The sequence below is a fragment of the Fonsecaea monophora genome, assembly GCF_001642475.1.
Source record: "Fonsecaea monophora strain CBS 269.37 chromosome Unknown Scaff23, whole genome shotgun sequence".
Classification (NCBI taxonomy): Eukaryota; Fungi; Ascomycota; class Eurotiomycetes; order Chaetothyriales; family Herpotrichiellaceae; genus Fonsecaea; species Fonsecaea monophora.
In genome coordinates, this window is record NW_019173954.1 from 73,212 (window position 1) to 91,814 (window position 18,603).

An 18,603-nucleotide genomic window follows, 5' to 3' on the forward strand; every position below is an offset into this window, starting at 1 on the left:
TTTTGAACAAGAATCGAGCTGAGAGATGTGGGGGAAAAATCCTTTGTGATCTGGTACGCCGACAAGGGTGCACAGCCGCAATGTGACGCCCTTGCAAGTCTGCTGTATCCGAAAAAGAAAGAAGTCATAAATCATGGTTGGAAAACGGGCTAACGGATCGTTTGCTTGTCGGAAGGAAGGACGCGCCTGTGATGCGTCTCCTCGGAGACGATAGTGAAACAAAATTCTCTGCGGCCGTTTCCTTCACTGTCGTATACTGCAACTTGCGTCGAGCTCAGAGACCTTGGGAGAAGTCTGGAAGTCGATGATCCGTAGGCTGCCAGCATGTTTCGCGGGTCAGGTATCTTACATCCACGAACCTTCCTTTCTTCGTCCCTATTTTCTTCAGATGCGCTTCTTCCTCGAAGCCCTGGCTCGCGAGCCAGTCTTTCAGCCACACCTCGTAGTCATCTTCGCGATCATCAAGTTTTGCGGCTATAGAGTAGTCCTTTCGCTTTTCTTGGTTGGGGGTATTCGTCAAGAGGGGTTTGTTTTGAATGCCTTTGCCATTGCGACGAGTCCAGTCATTCATTGGAACAGCAACAGCACCACCCTGTGTCTGGCCAGATCCCCGAATGCGGTCAAGCAGTTGTGGTGCAATGGGAGCGGTGAAGCTGCGCACCTGGAAGATCAACTTGTGTAGATCTCGTCCACCGCCAGCACTGTACAAATGCCTCGTTTCTGGGGCAACTCGAAATTCATAGCCGCCTTTCTTCATGTATCCGCGGTCGGTAGCGTCAAGCAGAGCATCCATCAAGCACCGTCCCACACCTGCTTTACGGTGCGTAGGCGCCACATACAACTCCAGCTCCGCTGTAATGGTTTCAACGTAATCACACGCGGACCAGTCTGTGGCGGCAGCCCAGCCGACGATAGGTTCGTCCTTCACCACCCCAATGTACTCAGGGTCAACATTCTGGATGGGATGGTTGGGGTTGACTCTCATGTTCTTGCGAGCTTTAGAGCGGGTATTCTTGCGATTTCGTTCGACCGCAACGATGAATGGCAAGCGAGCTTGGGTTGAATGCTCCAGCCGCTGATACATGTCATCATCGCCAATCTCTGCCAATTCCGAAGGACGAATACCGTGAGCAATATGCAAGTTGAGAATGGCCTTCATACCCGGAACGTCCGCGTTAACAGCAGGGCGCAGATAGATATTTTTATTCGTGATAGGACCAGGCACATCTTGTTGAGTGTCCTCTCCGCTGGCCACCGCGTCATTCGCAGGCTCGACCGATGTTGGCGGCATCATGGTTGCTTGTGACTCTCTCAGCTCACGCTGTAGGTATTCCATGCGTTTATCAATGAACTCTTGTGCTGTTTCGTCCTTGTAGCGGGCATTTTCGAGATCAGAGAGATCCAATTTTGCGTCGCCGTCGAAGTCCGGTGGGCAACTTGCAAGTACCGTTCCCAGTTCGGCGATTGTGAAGCCATAGCGGTCGGCATTAGTGGGGTTGATCACTGTCTCTTTTGGCGCAAATCCAATACCATCGGCATGGTTGTCGACATTCTGTACTTCTTCTTGCGGAATGGCTGAGAAATCGACCTCTGGGCCCTGTGACATGGTCCTCATTGTATTTGCACCAAGCCAGCGGTCGAATCCACTGATATATTCAGGGGTATTGTTGCAGAAATGAGCGCGGTGTTCCCAATCGACCGGCGGCGGCTGGAACTTCCCGTCCCATCCGACAAGTTCATCACCAGCCTCTCGAGGGTTGCGCCTGTGGATCAGTCTGCCGAAGCCGGTTACCATAGGTTTCGTCGAGTCATTATCACTTCCTGGTTCTCCACAATTTTCATCGTTGTCCTGTTGCATAGGATTCTTCTCAACCATGTCCGGCCATCTCTTCATATTTTCCTCCTGTACCAACTCGGGAGGATTGATGCTAGACAATCGACCCTCAACTCGAATAGATTGGCTCTGTAGGTGGTCTGCATCAAGCTCAGCAACGTGATTCGATGGGGCAATGGCCGCTCTCTCTTGAAGTCCATGAGACTCTAGCGGGATGGGTTTACGGAGGTGATCCAGGGTAACGAGTGCTGTGGTGGTAATGTTCTCACCATGGTCCTTGCGTTTAATGCGTTGAAATGCCTCGCGGGATCCTGCTGCTTGAAGGCGAGCAATGACCTGCTCCGGGGTCTCGCTCCCCTGCTTGAGTGTTTCGAAGGTTTGAGGACGAGGAAGTGACACAGCTTTCTTTGCGGGATTCATCTGACTGATCGCAGGAACATTATAAGTTCTGTGCTCGTGCATCTTCTCGCCCATCATTCTGTCCTGAGCACGCGATACATTCGTCGAGTCTATGGCAGGGGACTGAGCCAAAACTAAAGCGGTGGTGACGTGAGGTGGCGAAGCTTGAGGACCTTCAGACTGCGAATCAGACACGGAGGTCAACTTTGGGTGAACCTCTGACACAATTGAAATCTCTGGGTTGACCTGAGCGGTAGAGTTCAGGCCCGATTCACAGTTTCTTTTTTGTGTCGCGTTAGTTGACAGTCCGTGGCCTGTTCTGCTCGGATGCCCATAGGCCTTCTTGTCAAACCCAGGGATGTCAACGACCACTGGCACCGAACGAGGCATATTGACATTCGGACTGGGCTTTGATTCGCTCGGTCCATACAATGGCACATTTCCTGTTTGCGGTGTTCCATCGCTTGTCTGCACATTTGAAGACATCCCCGTACCCTTCGTTCCTGACTGTGTGGTCTCTTCTCCGCTTTGAATCACCACTCCATTCTGTGTAGACTGCCGTGACATGCGTGACGATTGCTGACTGATGTTCCTCATAAGCAGAGGATACCAACCTGGATCGCAGTCCAGCTCAGGTCGATCTTGACTCTCGTCACTGAATCGTCTTTTGGCGGTAGGACAACCATATTTCTCCGGGTGAAAGCCCATGGTGCTGCTGGGGCAGAGCTGGCAGGGAATAAACAACTACTGCAATTGTCAAACGGACAAATCGTGAGATGAGACAATGAGTAGATTGGGGTTTAAATGGGCCATGGGGTCTTACCTTTTCCGAGTGAAGTTGAACATGTGCTCCTAACTGTGAACTGTCACTGGCATGTGTGATCTGTCCTGCTGAAGGATGTGAAAGATTGAAGCAGAAGTGAAGCGTTGGTGACAAAGGAGTGTTACTGGCTGATTTATCAAGACCGCGGGCAGATATTGCGACGCCTTCGTGACTTGAAACCGCAGAGTCCGACATATCATGTGGATGTACGGCAGATGGACACTTAGACTGCCCTTCACCACACGTCCAGGGCGGAAGAGGACTAGCCGAGGACGAGTGACTCTCAGCCATGGCTGGGAAACAGGCGACGGCCGCTCAAGGTGACAAGGACGGACCAACATTATGTCACTCAAGAGAAGGCCTAACAATCACAACAAGATGGCATTTTGAGGGGTTGCCGCTTGACCGCTTCATGGTGCCTTCTTTTGAAGGTTGTCACTACTTGAACCAATAGACAGTTGCTCTCCTGAATCTGTAGTCGCCTAGTCCTTGTAAAGCGGCGGGATATCTCCACACAGACACGGAGGAACTGCAGCAACGGGCTGTCACAAGAGGACTTGCAACAGGACCATGTCCAATCACCAGCGTTTAGCTGACTCCAAGGCGTCTACACCCCTGATTGATTTCACGCCCAATGAGGTTTGCGGTCGACAGACACCCACATTGTCGCATGGAAATCACATAAAGCGCAGTCCAACAACCAGTGGCGACGACTGGGCGCAGGAAATTGATCGCCATGCTCTCCATACTGCGCAAAGCTCGGCTGAAGGACAAAGAGATGCGTATCCTGATGCTGTACAGGGATCTTCCTCAAAGCATGGCATCCGACAGTCTAACTCGTGCTCTAGGGGGCTCGACAATGCCGGAAAGACCACCATAGTCAAAAAGATCATGAATGAAGACGTCAACACTGTCAGTCCGACGCTAGGATTCATCATCAAGACTATCGACTTCCAAGGGTACTGCTAGCTCCACAAGTTTGCGCAGCGGAGACACTAATGGACGTCCATGCAGTTACAAGCTCAATATCTGGGATGTCGGAGGCCAGAAGACTATACGATCATACTGGAGAAACTATTTTGAGAAGACTGACGCACTCATCTGGGTCGTGGACGCGACAGATCGGCTACGAATGGATGATTGCAAGGACGAGCTTAAAGGTCTGCTGCTCGAAGAGGTATGCCAGCCCTCGCTATGAGATTACACTCATTAACAAGGACAAGCGGCTAGCTGGAGCAAGTCTGTTGGTCTTCCTGAACAAGACCGATGTTGCAGGTGGGATGACCAAGGAGGAAGTCACGCAGCTTCTCGACCTTCCACGAATATTGACTCATCGGTGGGTGGTTATTCCTTGCAGTGCGATGACCGGTGAGAATCTGGAGAAGGGCTTAGACTGGGTGGTGCAAGATGCTCGGGATCGGCTGTTCCTATACTGACACACCCCGCCGAGTATTGGATAACGGCTGGCTATGGTTAGAACAAATCTGGAATCATGAGCGAAGCCGCCGTTGAGCTATGGAGATATTTTTGAGCCACCCACGCGTGTCCGACGGAAACAGGCAAAGCAAAAGCCACATGGAACCTAGCTGCGGGTCAGGAGAAAAAGCACAGACCGTAAATTGGTCTTTTGCCGGCCAGCCCAAAGAGGCCAACCACGACAGGGCGCAGGATCAGCCCTACTTGGTGCTTCCTAGACCCTATTCCATTTCCACATCTTAAGATCTCCAGTTCATCGTCGGCCCATCAAGCTACAACGACATCCGAGTAAGAGACAAGGAACAAGAGTCCGAAGGTCACCGGAGAAAAAGAGGGGGAAAGATAAACAAATAATCCACGAACGGTTGGGTGGGTTTTGGATTTGGCTGCGGAGACGTGTTGGGCGCGTGTTCCCGAAGTCCCGCTCCTCTTTGCCTCTCGCAACCACGCATCAAACATCAACAATTGATACAATCCACCATTATCCTGTGCGGCCTGTACCACTACTTCCTCCCCAGGCCATCCCTTGCCGGTCGCTTGCCTAAACCACCGTTCTTTTCTGCCTTCACTCGCTTATCTTTCACACGTTCTAGCTGGCGGCCATTCGTTCCTAGCCGAATATTCTCAATGCAGCGTGCGACATAATCTTCACCTTTAGAACTGCCGGACACCCACTCAAACCCCGATCGCTTGCCGAACAGTCAAAATGGACGCGTCCAATGATGGCTCCGAGTCCGTCGACCAGTTCCTTGCACGGATTGCGAGTCTAAGCTCAAAGCAGGGGCAGGAGGAGGCTGAGCGATCAAAGAGGATGGAGGAGGAAATGTTGCAGGCGAGAAAAGAGAGACAGGCGAGAAGAGCAGGTATTCATTAGTCGAGTTTCACACCACAAGATACAAATGAGAGGCTGATCACATACAGAACGCGCTCGGTCTTTGTCTCCCTCGAAAACCGGCCCTACACCATCTTCACGTCTGGTCGGGGACAGTCCTCGAAAACCTACGCAAGGGATTGACCCTCCTGTAGCCCTCACCCCTCCTCCGCTCCAATCCCGTACACTTGGCCGCGCCGACTCGATGTCTCCAAGGCCTGAGCGAGTTGCAGCCTCCGCCTTGGACTTCACTCGACCACTCCCGCCTCCACCAACAAGCGACAAACCCTCCACGCCCAACTCGACTATGAATGCCACTGCACTCTCTAGGAGCGGAACATTATCGTGGCAACAGCGACCTTCGTCTAGGGGAGTGGGTTCAAGATCACGGCCGCTCTCTGTCACCTCCATACCCGACTCAGCCCTGCCTCCGAATCCCGGTCAGCCAAAGGATACCGATGACATGTCGCGGAAAGATATTGCAGCTTCATTAGGAGCAAAAGACCCGTCTTGGTTCCGACAGACTGCTGATCGTGGTGTTGGTTCAGCTGCATATCGCAAGAATGAGGCAGATTTAGAGACAGCACCGTCATTTACGGGTCGGGGTATGAGACTCCCAGGCATGTCAAAAGACTCCAATGCTTCCGTGGACCGCTCGAGGGAAGATCCCGAGAAGGCAACTCCCCCACCGTCCCCTCCAAAATCGTCTTTTGCTCAGCCCCTCGACCAGGAACAGTTGTCAAAGCAGGAAGAGCCAAGATCAGTGAGGCCACTCTCCATGGTATCTTTGTCACCATCGAAACCTCCTGCTTTGGATCTTCCAAGTTTCAAGCCCTTGGACCTCAATACCTCGCTCACAGCGGACACACCTGGCCTGGGAAGAACATCGAGCATTTTGTCAACCGCTGGGCGTCCTCCTTCACCCACCAAGGGTTTGGGCGGTTTCGTTGAGAGTGCTATGATGAAGAGATCAGATAGCGTGAGCAAGCGATGGAGCGTACAGGCGAATGCAGGCTTGAAGCGAGGCGATTCTGTTGCCACATCTCGCCCACCCCATGTTTCTAGTGCGTCAGGCTTCAGTCCCGGACACAGCCGTGGTCCCTCGAGAGATGTTAGAGGTGTGCGAGACGGCAATTCGTCCCCGCTGTCAAGCTCAAGGCCTGTTTCGAGTCATGGCGCTGAACCAATTCCGCTAAGCAAGGCTCGTCCACTGAGCCGCGCAGAAGACGATACCGTAGCAAATTCAGAACCCGCCATTGCGCAGAGCAGTCAAGCCGGCCGTGAAACCTCCAAAGCGCAGCATCAGAACCGCCCAACCACACCACCGCCGCCGCTTGAGACGCTCTTGTCTCGCAGTCCGTCCAAAACCATGGATCCTCGCCGCTGGAGTCCCACCAAGGCCAGTTGGCTGGAGAGTGCGCTCAACAAGCCGGACTCGCCAAAATTTACTCCAGCTAAATCTGAGACACCTGCTTGGAAGCTCAATATGCAGCGTGCTAAGCAAGAGCAGCAGCAGCGGTCATCCGAAGCTGCGGGTAATGTGCAGGCGAAGCCCACTGTAGGGCCTAAGCCTCTCATTTCGCCTTCTCTCAAGGACTCGGCCATTCTAAGTGAGCCTGAACCTCAGAAAGGCTTATCATCGGTGGCGGCGGATGAGGTGGACTCGGCCAAAGGCGTTGAAGCAGAGTCGTCACAACCTCGGGACATACCTGCGTCGGATACGGAGCAACCCAGGGGTGGAAAAAGGGAAGAGAAACCTGCTGTTCCTTCTAAGAGGAATGTCACGCCAATCTTACACGGAACAACTTTGGACAATAAGCCCGAGGCTGCAGCGGTAGCATCAAATGAAGACAGGGAAGTTTCGGTGGAGGCATTGCAGGCAAACGCCTCGCCCGATCCTAAACCGCCGATGCTGAAGCCTAAACCACAGACTCCTCCAAAAACCGATTTCAGAGCCACTCTAAAGTCGCGTCAAGCAGCGCCAGCGAGCAATAGCGACGCAGAACCCGAATTCAAAGCCGTCTTCGGAAAACTGAAGAGGACGCAAACCCAGAATTATGTTGCCCCGGATCTCTTAAAAGACAACATCACTAGGGGCAAGGCAGGATTAAATACCACGGGTGGACCACAGAAGACTAAGCGGGTTGATGAATTTAAAGAGAGCATTCTGCAGAAGAAGGAGGCCATGAAGACTGGGGGTGGTGTGATCGGAAAACGTCCAGACGCACCCAGTCCACTTGAAAAGCCTGCCCAGGCTGTTCCTGAGGCGCTGGCAAGACGCATGACATTGCACAAAACCGGCCCATCGAGTGAGAAGATCGAAGTCAAGAAAGCCGTCGATTTGCCTACCAAGCCTGCAGTCTCAGCGTCGAAACCCCAGAGTTATTCCGCAAAGCCAGTCCCTGACAAGCAGGATGACTCGACGCTCACCCAACAAGCACCGATCTCGGTACAGAAGGCGCCTGCGATTAAACCCGAGAAGACTGAATCCGTCTCGACGACTATTCTGCCAACCAAAGGAGCGCCTCAAACCACCAGCAGCAATAACCAGCCAAAAGCAGACACATCTTTGGTTGCAGCCCCTCCTGCGACAGAGTCGGCGTTCAAGATGAGAGCACCCGAAAACAGCAAACTTGCAGCTCGTCTCAATCCTGCACTTGCTGGCGTCTTATCCCGAAGTGGTAGCCCTAAACCCTTGGGTGAACGGTCATCCAATGGTGGAGGCGCGATACAAGTCCGAGATACTCTGTCGTCCCGGGAGAATGCGAATGACCAAAATTCGGAGCTAACCCATATGACCAAGGCTCGGGCTAAGGGTCCGAAGAGGAGAGCGCCAAAGAGCGGACCATCGTCAAAGGAGACCGTAGCAAGTACTATTGAGAAGCCCATGTCGAAATTTGGCACTGGTACGGCCACCATTTCTGACAACAAAACTTCTGTTCCTTCGCGGCTGTTCGAATCGAGGCCGACCTCCGGCAAACTCATGGCGGAAGTTGAGGAGAATAAGCCAAGTGTCTCTGTCGAGGAGTCAGCATCGCAGCCAAAACTGGAATTTGGAAAGCGCAGAGCAGCGGAAAATGTTGTCAGGGAGTCGAGTCCCGCCAGGCCGAGGGCTATATTAGAATCAGACTCCAATCCAAAATCCAAACCAGCTGTGGCCAGCAAGTCGGCGGAGCTGAGAAAAGTATCCAACCCTGGGATGGCCGCCCATATTCCGGACGAACCCGCTCCCGTCGAGTCCGATAAATCTGCGGAGTTGAAAAAGGCTTCAAACCCTGCATTGCCACCAAAACGTGCTAATCAGCCGCCTCAAGCAAAGCCTTCTACGCCGAAGAAGTTCGAAGTATTGGCCGATCGTGCACAAGTTGTATCGCCTCCTCCCCAATTCGAGAATCTAAGGAAGAGCGCACCTCTTTCGCCTCCACTCGCGGTCAACTCACCTCTCACACCTAATAAATTCAAGATCAACACGCCCAAGGAACCAAAGCCGGAAGTGGATAATTCTGTCAAGCCGTCCTCACTGGCTTCTTCTAGAGCTACCGGGCTTGGATTACAGTTCTCGTCTGCTTCCAAAAAGCCAGCGGCTACACCCGAGTTGACACCACCACCAGAACCGGAAGCTTCAACGAGAAAATTGGCGTCCTTCAGATGTCCTGCGTCACCCACGAAGTCTGGTCGCTTGCTGAAGGCCCAATTTGAACGCTTCTTTGGTGTCTTACCGCAAGCCAGAGAAAAGGCGGAATTTGACACCCAGGCATTCTTGTCGTCTCAGAAGAATACCTCCGGCAAGCCCAAGACTCTCGGCAAACAGATATGGGAAGTGTCCGGCGACGGAAAGAGAACAGCCATGCCTCCCCAACAAGAACACATACTCTTCGAAGACTGTATGTATCTGTGTGTGCATTCAATGGAATCACCTAGCGGCTCAAAATGTGCCGAAGTATATCTCTGGTGTGGTGACGAGGTGCCCGAAGCTGCGGTAGAGGATGCTCAACTGTTCTGCAGAAAGATTGCTCGCGATAACAACGCCAAGCTTGAGGTGGTAAAGCAAGGTAAAGAGAGTTCCGAGTTCTTCCAAGCGCTTGGAGGGATTGTCATAGTTCGGAAGAGTAAGTCAGCAGCCTTGTATATGCTGTGTGGCAGACGACACCTTGGTCATGTGGCTTTTGACGAGGTCGAGCTATCTGCCGATAACCTCTCTTCTGGACTCCCCTTTTTGATATCTGCGAAGTTTGGGAAGCTCTATCTCTGGAAGGGAAATGACAGCAACCCAGAAGATGTGGGATGTGCGAGATTGATTGGGATGGACATGGGGCTCACCGGTGAGATTGAAGAAGTCTCAGAAGGAAAAGAGCCCGCCAGCTTCTGGGAAGCCTTCCCCTCGCGTCCGAGCAAGCGAGTGGCTCCTCGAACACGCAAACAGACGAGTCTATTCCACGGTCATGCACCCAGATTATACCGTGTCGAACACGATCGCCCCAAATCGTCTGGCGGTTTCTGGGGCTTGAGGGCCGCATCACCCCCGAAACAAGCGGTCAGAGCCTTGGTAGACGAGATTGCCCCCTTCAACCAGAAAGACCTCGATGCCAACCATATCCACATTCTAGACACCTATGGGGAGCTCTACGTGTAAGTTCAGCTGTATTTTTGCGCCGCCGGGTTGAAAGTCATGCTGACGTCTATTGTGTTTGTTAGCCTCGTCGGTGCGTCTGCCAAAAAACCTGCCGAGTTTGTGACGGCGGTACAGGTCGCTCAGGAGATTGCGGTTCTATCTCCCTCGGTTCAAGACAGACCGCTGTTGCCTGCATGTTACGTGGTGATGGGTGACCCACCTGAAAACATCAAATCAGTCTTCCGAAAATGGAGGTCTGAAAGATCAGCTTCTCCAGACGACCAACTGTGTGTACGGGTTGAAGAAGTGATACAGGAATTAGGGATCACGCTGTGAAAGGGATGACGGTGGACTGATGATCGGGATTTGTGGAGGCATTTTGCAGACGATCACTCGGACGAATATGGTTTGGGCTCATGGGCGTGCATGTGTATTTGGCCATTTGGACGATGGAGGGGCTCCAGCAAACCTTGGCCAAGGTGTCACAAAAGGAAGGAGGGGTGGGCCAGTTTCAATCTGGAAGAATATGTGCTTTGATACACCAATTTAGGGATATTGAACTGCCCGTATGAGTGTATGAGTCGCATCAGTTGTACAACTGAAGCCATTGTCGTCAGTTGTCGGCCAATCGGAGCGTGCTTAGGTAACCGCGCTCGTCATCAGCACCATCGGGGTCTGGATCATTCCGAGGCTCCTTGGCACCATTTCTTTCCTTCTGCCCGCCTCAGTCAAATCAACCTCGGATGCAGGTATCAGTCAGTACCTGGTCAGCTTGTCCCTGACTGCTCAGAAGTCTTCGTGTCGCCTTGTGCTGACAGTCATGGATTGGGCGGCATCGAATCTCCCTCAGACGAAACCCAACACCTCTGTCCTCTCCCAGGGTCCCACCGCCACTCTGAACCTGGACCCCAAACTGCAGCGAGAGTTGTCTCGGCTCGATGACTCGATCCCCTTCAACCCCAGAGCCCGTTATCTCCATCACACCTGGGCGCAGACGTTCTTCTCGCGCCCGGAGCTGTATTTTCAGCCCGCGACAATCCCCGAGCTGCAAAAAGTCGTCACCTTAGCGCGACGATGTCGAAGACGGGTTTGCGTGACGGGGTTCGGACATTCGCCGTCCGACCTGACATGCACCTCGTCTTGGCTGGTCAACCTCGACAAGCTCAATCAAGTCTTGGAGAAGGACGTCGACGGGACTCCTGGCCTCTATCGCATCCAGGCCGGCATATCCCTGCATGATCTGAACGTGGAGTTGGCCAAGCACGGTTATACCCTGCCCAATCTGGGATCCATCGACGTCCAGTCGGTCGCGGGGGTCATCTCGACCGGCACGCACGGCTCGAGTCTCAAGCACGGCCTGATCTCCGAGTCGATAACTTCGCTGACGATCCTTCTCTCCAATTCGCAGCTCGTCACGTGTTCGGCCGCCAAAAACCCTGAACTCTTCCGGGCCGGCCTCCTCTCGCTGGGCGCGCTGGGCATCATCGTCGAGATCACGATCCAGGCCGTGCCGGACTTCAAAATCTCCTGGTCCCAGTCCCTCCACACCCTGAGCTCCGTTCTGGACTCGTGGAACTCTGACCTCTGGACCAAGGACGAATTCACCCGGGTGTGGTGGCTGCCTTACCTCCAACGCGCCGTGATCTGGCGCGGCTCGCGGACTGACGCCCCGACTCGTCCTCCAAACACCACTTTCTATGGAGGAATGTTCGGCTACTATGTCTACCACAATCTGCTCTGGTTGTCCAACACCTTCCCACGCATCTTGCCGTGGATCGAATGGTTCGTCTTCGGCATGCAATACGGCTTCAAGCCGGGCAACTTCGTCATGTCCGCGGTGCAGCCCGCCCGCGAGGGCCTGCTCATGGACTGTCTCTATTCACAATTCGTGAACGAATGGGCCTTGCCGCTGGACAAGGGGCCTGAGGCGATCACGCGGCTCGCGGCGTGGATCAACCACGACGACGCCACCGCGCGCATCCCGGTCTCCAGCAAGGGAGTCTGGGTGCATTGCCCCGTCGAGGTGCGCGTCACGCACACGGGCCAGGAGTCGCCCAACCGTTCCGGGGTGCGCGCGTACCTCGACCCCACCGTCCCCGACGGACCGACGCTATACCTGAATGCCACGTTATACCGGCCCTACGGCCGCGACCCGCCCTGCCACGCCACGTACTACGAAGCCTTTGAGTATCTCATGAAAGAGCTCGGCGGGAAGCCGCACTGGGCCAAGAACTTCTCCGACACGGCCGGCGAGTACATCGACGCGGCATACGGCAGCGACATGCGCGCGTTCATGCAGGTCCGCGACGACAGCGACCCCGAGGGCATGTTCTTGGGGGAGTGGCACCAGAGGTATCTGCCCCTGAAGACGAAGACGGGTACGACGACAACAACAACAGCCCCAACTGGATCGCACGCCACGGCACATGCTGGATTGAGGCTGATGGAGTCAGAAGTCCGCCGGACGAAGAAGGGCCTCGGCTGGGGCTTTGGCGACGGCATCCTGTGGGAAGGGAGACAGCGAGCCGCCGCAGGTGATGGCGATGACGACGACGACGATGGCGACGCCGCTTACGGCCGCGCGGGCCAAGAACTGCGCGCGGCTCATCTGGGAGATGACCGGAAAGCCGGGGCCGGAGGACACGGGAATGGCGACGAGACGCCCAGTCCGCCAGCCACCACGACCAGCGAGGAGTCGTTCGATTACATGGCCAAAGGCGAGGCGAGCGTCTATGCCGTCAAGGAAGGGGAGGGGGAAGCAGGTGATTAGATGGGATAGGATGGGATGGGATGGGATTCGCCGAGACGGGACGGGAGATGCTGGATGCCGGTGATGATGATTGATGATGCCGGGATGAACAGCCATCCCACTTTGTCGTTGCGCAAAAGGGGATACCTTGGTGGTGGTGGTGGTGGTGGTGGCGCTGCTGGTAGTGCTGCTGGTGGTGCTGAGATGGAGCACCGGAGATCGAGGTAGTCAACTCGTGCGTGATTCTTTTGGTTTTTTTTAAAGGTCATTTCTACTGCTTCATCCCTCCAAAACACAGACATATCTATATCTATATATTGTACGAGGACCTGTCAGGGCTAAGAACGCACAGAGGCCTGTCCACTCACTGTCCACTTCGATTCCACCCAATGATTTATACCGCTTCTCCAAAGTCCCGTCCTTTTCATAATTGGATCGAATCTACCGCCAGCAAGGGCGAAGCGTTGACAACAGTACTTAGTACTCACATAGTACTTTCGTGGCTTCAAATCGAAAACCGGCCTGACTATCATAGGTCCACGCTGCCCTGAGGTGCAAGGCTATGGCCTCAAGCGAATTACACAGTCTGCTTCTTCTGTGTTTGTGTAGATTTCCAAATCAACACCAATTGCGCGGCGACGTCGTCCAAAAACTCGGTGCTGGCCCAGCCCATGACCCACGCCAACGCTCTAAAGAATTCCCTGGTCGTGGACCGGATCGTCGCGTGACAAACGCTCAGGACGTGCAAGTTGTAGAAGCGGGCGTTTTCCAGCGACGTGGTATAATGTAGCCAGAGCAGGAGGATGGGGCCTTCATGGGTGATGGAGAAGGCGAGAGGGTCCTTCTTGCCTTGGTCGGTTCCTGGCGAGCGACGTTCAGTGAGCTCGGCGAGCCGGCCCTGCATGACGAGCATGCAGCTTCCAGATCCAGCGGCCTGGTTCTCTGCCTCGTACATGCTCTTGCCAGTCGCGTACGACTTCCCTTCCACGACCATGGATGGAAAGCGTATATGGAGTGCGGGAAGGGTGGGGTTGGACAAAAGTTCCTGTTCGTACTGCAGATCCTTCAACATCTCCTCGGCGTCCAGCTTGTTGACGCCCAACGACACCAATTTCTTGGCGACGACCGCGCGGGGAAATCCTATCGTAATGTCCGGGCGAGCGTTCTTGACACAGTTATTGTCAAGCTTTGGCGGAGGTGGCGGCGGTGGCGGCATGGTTATCTCGGTGGCCCCTGGCGAAACGTAAGACGTCTCTGCCTGCTGCCGCTTGTTCGGGCGGTCATCGGAGAAGCCTATGTCGTTGAGAGACTTGTGCGGAGCACCAGAGCGGTAGGATTTTCGTTGAACCATAGGTTTCAGGGCAGGGTCCCACTCTAAGCTCAAGTTAGCAGAACGATAGTGCTGGTACGCAAAGTCTACAGTACCTGCTTTCCTTCGGAAGGCAAAAGCTTTGCCGAATAGCTGGCGATTCATTGCTTCCAGTGCCTGATATATCAATTCGGCGCAATCATCTTCTCCACTCGCGACTTCCAGGGCGTCAGGAAAGTCATTGCACAAGTCATCTGCGATCGCGAAAACGAGTTTCTCCCTTTCTTTATCGAGCTTAGGTTGGACGATGGCGTTGACTCTGTGCTCGAGGTGTTCTGAAATACATCGGTGCTGAAAGACTATTCTGGCACGGTCCAGTGAATTCAGGCGGTAATTGCAAAGCGCGAGAGATGTTTTCTGCGAGGACACGGACGCTGTATCCTGGTTCATCTCTGCCGTGCTCGATCGTCGCGAGACTGTTCCCTTTTTTTCTGCCATCCAGTCGCATGTCTCCGATGCTGTCTCGCTATTGAGCTTTTCCAGATTCTCCCAATTGAGAAGGTCCTTGGATGGAGGCAACTCCGCCACCGACTGTGAACCTTCCTGTCGTCGCTTGTCCGGTTTCTCGTCTTTAAATTCGCGTTTCCGTTTCCCTCGTGTGGGTTGCAAAGGCTCCAGTGGGCTTCCAGTCGCTGTCGAATCTGGTTGTATAGACCGGAGTGGAAGGGACTCGACGCTTGGGGCATTTGGTGAGGGTAGTAGAAGGTCGGGTGGTCCTTCTGGACAGAGAGGGATCGAAGATTAGTCCATCAGGTGTGCGCGCCGCTCATATCAGGGAGGTCTTGCTGGAGGCGGCGACCTTTCTGCTCCTCTTGACGCCTGCGGATTGTCTGGTTTCTTTAAATTGTTAGCAATGGTGGCTACCTGAGGAGGTCAACAGGAGATGGGGAGACGTACGTGTTGCAGATGTGTGCGCACCTCCAATTGTGCGCTTCGGAGGCATGTTGACTCGAGGAAGAAAAGTCGAGACATGGGACAGGGGAGAGGTTATATTGGCGCCTGTGCGAGTGTAAGAGCAACGGACAGCAGTTTGGGGATTTGAGAGGGCGCGAGGAAATGTTTCAGACACGGCAAAGCGTTTCGCGGGGTAATAATAATATCATAATAATTGACTTCGGTCGATTCGAGAAACCTAATCTGGTAACTTGGTAATAACCTTAATCATTCTTTGTGAAACTACAATCATCAGAAAGTAGTAATCAATAGATGAAGCACGGGTCAGGGCATATATAATGGTTCGTCATTCATTCTAAATTGACAGTAATTGCTTTGGCTCGCACGCACCACTGCTACCGTCGTCTCAGAAATCCACAACAGAGCCTCAACAAATTGCTGCCAGTGTAAATCCAACTTATATGGTTCATGTATGTTTATGAAGATCGCCACCGCTCTCCCTCTCTTTCGCAAACACTTCGTAGGGACCATCTCCGCTGCCCCACGGTACCTTACCCATTCTGCTATTGACAACTCACACCGTCTTGATCTCTTCTCGCGTGACACTCGCGCGTCTCTCCGCCTCCTCGTGTTCATGCATCTCGCGTCGCTGCTCGCTAATATCCCTGACAATGCCACGGTCCAATGTGTACAGCGGCTTCAGCTCGGCCGACTTCTGCCAGAAGATGTAGCGTTTGATGAACCACGGAAGCCAGGTACCGGTCTGGTATGACATGAACCTGCGGGTCGGGACTGCGAAGATGTAGTCTAGTTCTTCGAGTGTACGTTGCTGTGGGGGAAAAGTTACTGATGTTAGCCAGACGCACAGATGGACGGATTGGGGTGAACGGCGATGATGATGTATTACTGGAGCTTACCTTGGTTTCAGGAACCCAGAAGAAGATCATGATCAGGGCCAAGATGTTCAGGCCGGCAAAGAAGCCAAAGGCACCTGTCGGAGTGAATGCTGCGAGAATCTTGGGAAAGGTCAAGCCCAGTACTGCGGCCCAGAAGAGGCACGTCGCAACCGCCCAGCCCATGCCAACCTCGCGGTGAGACAGCGGGAAGACCTCGGCCGAGTACGTGAATGGTACCGGACCTTCACCCGGCGAGTAAAAGGCAGCGAAAAGGTACACAAACAGTGCAATGACACCCAAGTGGGCACTGCTCGATTTGGGAATGTAGAATGCAAACCCCCCGGCAAGGAGTGTCCAGGCCATGTTCGGGAACGTGAACAGCAACAAGGCACGTCGACCGAACGTGTCAATCGTGAGGAAAGCGGGAATGGCGAAGAGGAAATTGACGGCGCCGAAGCCAAAGGAACCCAGTAGCGCCTCGAAGTCGGACGCCCCACCCTCCCGGAAGATGGTCGACGAGTAAAAGGCCATGATGTTGATGCCACACATCTGTTGTGCGATCATGACTGTGAAGGAAGCAAGAGTGGCGCGACGGACACGAGGCATGGTAAACAGCTGCATAAATCGTGAGATATAGGTAGAATCGCCGACGATGTCGTGTTCGATATCGATCTGAGTACTGATATAGTACAAGTCCCTAGCGGCGAGGAGAGGATGGTTTCTGAGTTTGAGGAGAGATTGATACGCTTTGGCTATTTTGTCGTGCTTGATATACCATCTCGGGCTCTCACTGTTTTGAAGCAAAGCGTTAGATTGGTGTCATCAAGGTGCAGATTTCGGAGGCTTCAACTGCTGATAGGTTGCGAAAGAAACCCAACGAAAACAGTAACACAGCTGTAAGGCATAGACTTACGGGCAGAGAAAGACCAATATAGCCAGGGGAATGGCAGGTATAAAGGCGGAACCGAGCTGAAGACGCCAGCCAATGTCACCAGCTTTCCACACAGCCAGGTTGAAGGCAGTCCCTAGGAAAATCCCGAAAGCCGTCCAAAATTGCCATGTCATAACGAGGGCACTGCGATAAAATCGTCAGCCACGTGAGGTATGCGAGCATAAGGGATTCTCGTGACGGCGTCAATCTCGGGACGGGAATACTCACCCTCGAATTGCGGCAGGAGAGTTCTCGGCAGCGAACACAGGTGTAGTGGCGCCCTTCAAACCCATACCAATGCCCATGAGGACACGTGTAGCAAGCAACTGTTCCCACGTTTGGCAGAATGCTCCACCGATGGGCGTTGCAATCAGAAAGATGGCCGATGTGAAGATGGTACCTCGACGACCGAAGTAATAGTTACAGGGATCAGAGAGCCAGCAGCCCAGGAAAGCGCTGCCGATGTAGGGCGCCGAATTGACAAGTCCAATGATCCAGAAGTCTCTCTCGTAGCCCGGCTGTCCTTCTGGTGTATCCAGGCCAAAGGCTTCTGGGAACGACAAATTGGCACCGTTGGTTCCGGTCTGATCCCAGCCTTGGACTGCGGCACCGATGGAACAGACTATGACGGTCATGTATAGCTTCATTGGATGTTTCCATTTGCGTGAAACCTCTATGCGGAGGGCATCCTTCTCATCCTCGGTGAGGAATGAGAGACTCTCAAATTGGCCTGGGTTCTGGGCGACCAAGGCACCTTTCTTTATCAGCTCGACCTCGGAGGTCATGCCCGCACGGTTTGCAAATTCTTCAACCTGTAGACTACCGTGTCAGTTTGCGGCTGGTACAGATTATTGGGAGTTCCTCACATTGGCCAACAACTCTTCTTGGGGAATATCAGCAAGAGGGTTGGAGATCCTGTTGAATGTTTAGCTAAAAGACCCAAGAACCAAGGCGAGAGCGGCGTACTTTGCGTCCAAGTTCTTGTTCCTGTTCAAATCCGCGATGGACGAGCGCCGGCGCTCCGGACCTGAAGACTTCTCATGGTCCGTGCTGCGCCTGTTGTCGAAGCTGTCTGTAGCCTTGGTGTCCGACATGTTCATGAGTTACCGGCCAGCCAATGTGAAGGAAAGTAACTGAGAAATTCGACGGGACTAGAGATTTTCATAAAGGGGGGACACTGGGTCCCAGCTTTTTCATATACGTCGACCATCTATCATTCCGCAAAAACCCCGCGCGCTGATCAAGTTCGGAGAAACGCACAATGGAGTGCGGGTGACATCGTCTCAAAACATCACAGAGAGTTTTGCGTTTCAAGAACCCCGGAAGATGGCGTGCGATAGGCCCAGTTCAATCGACGTGATAGTGCTTCTGGAAGGCAGAATCTCTGGTGGAAGCCTTGTGGACCGCCCTCCCCACTTGTAACCAAAGCCCTTGGCAGCGGAGAAAACTCCACCTCATCAAGAACAAGAACTGCGGGCTGAATTTGGCAGATGTCATTTGGCATTGCCCAGAGGTGAGTCTCAATAACCTTACAGTGCTTGGTGCCCCAGACAGAAGCAAGCATATTCTTGGGTTCTGGGGTAGAGATATCGTTTAGAGAGCTGAGGGTGAGTGCCGCCTTTGGAAGCCAATATTGAATGGAAAATCCGCAGCTAGAGATGGTTTAGCACCAGAGAATCTCGAGTCGCTTGAAGGAGGAGATAAAGCAGTCCCTCTGAAAAGGCCTGGCAGTCACTGTCAAAGTTGGAC

General features: G+C 53.6%; 6 protein-coding genes across 6 annotated transcripts; 3 read left to right on the plus strand and 3 right to left on the minus strand.

Moving 5' to 3' along the window:
- Positions 1-274: 274 nt before the first annotated feature.
- AYO21_04201 (hypothetical protein) lies at positions 275-2,941 on the minus strand (the record flags this gene model as incomplete). The annotated part of the gene is made up of 1 exon (XM_022654174.1): positions 275-2,941. One exon carries the CDS (start codon positions 2,939-2,941, stop codon positions 275-277), a length of 2,667 nt encoding a protein of 888 aa, XP_022513451.1.
- Positions 2,942-3,792: 851 nt separating this feature from the next.
- On the plus strand, positions 3,793-4,492 carry AYO21_04202 (hypothetical protein; the record flags this gene model as incomplete). Its single annotated transcript, XM_022654175.1, has 4 exons — positions 3,793-3,851; positions 3,905-4,015; positions 4,071-4,233; positions 4,274-4,492. The coding sequence occupies 4 exons, from the start codon at positions 3,793-3,795 to the stop codon at positions 4,490-4,492; spliced, it is 552 nt and encodes a 183-aa protein (XP_022513452.1).
- Positions 4,493-5,238: 746 nt separating this feature from the next.
- On the plus strand, positions 5,239-10,351 carry AYO21_04203 (hypothetical protein; the record flags this gene model as incomplete). Its single annotated transcript, XM_022654176.1, has 3 exons — positions 5,239-5,395; positions 5,454-10,032; positions 10,099-10,351. The coding sequence occupies 3 exons, from the start codon at positions 5,239-5,241 to the stop codon at positions 10,349-10,351; spliced, it is 4,989 nt and encodes a 1,662-aa protein (XP_022513453.1).
- Positions 10,352-10,835: 484 nt separating this feature from the next.
- On the plus strand, positions 10,836-12,785 carry AYO21_04204 (hypothetical protein; the record flags this gene model as incomplete). Its single annotated transcript, XM_022654177.1, has 1 exon — positions 10,836-12,785. The coding sequence occupies one exon, from the start codon at positions 10,836-10,838 to the stop codon at positions 12,783-12,785; it is 1,950 nt and encodes a 649-aa protein (XP_022513454.1).
- A 556-nt stretch (positions 12,786-13,341) lies between these two features.
- Positions 13,342-15,076, minus strand: AYO21_04205 (hypothetical protein; the record flags this gene model as incomplete). Its single annotated transcript, XM_022654178.1, has 2 exons — positions 13,342-14,852; positions 15,031-15,076. 2 exons carry the CDS (start codon positions 15,074-15,076, stop codon positions 13,342-13,344), a joined length of 1,557 nt encoding a protein of 518 aa, XP_022513455.1.
- A 525-nt stretch (positions 15,077-15,601) lies between these two features.
- On the minus strand, positions 15,602-17,948 carry AYO21_04206 (hypothetical protein; the record flags this gene model as incomplete). Its single annotated transcript, XM_022654179.1, has 6 exons — positions 15,602-15,856; positions 15,945-16,713; positions 16,837-16,998; positions 17,083-17,666; positions 17,721-17,769; positions 17,821-17,948. 6 exons carry the CDS (start codon positions 17,946-17,948, stop codon positions 15,602-15,604), a joined length of 1,947 nt encoding a protein of 648 aa, XP_022513456.1.
- Positions 17,949-18,603: the final 655 nt, after the last annotated feature.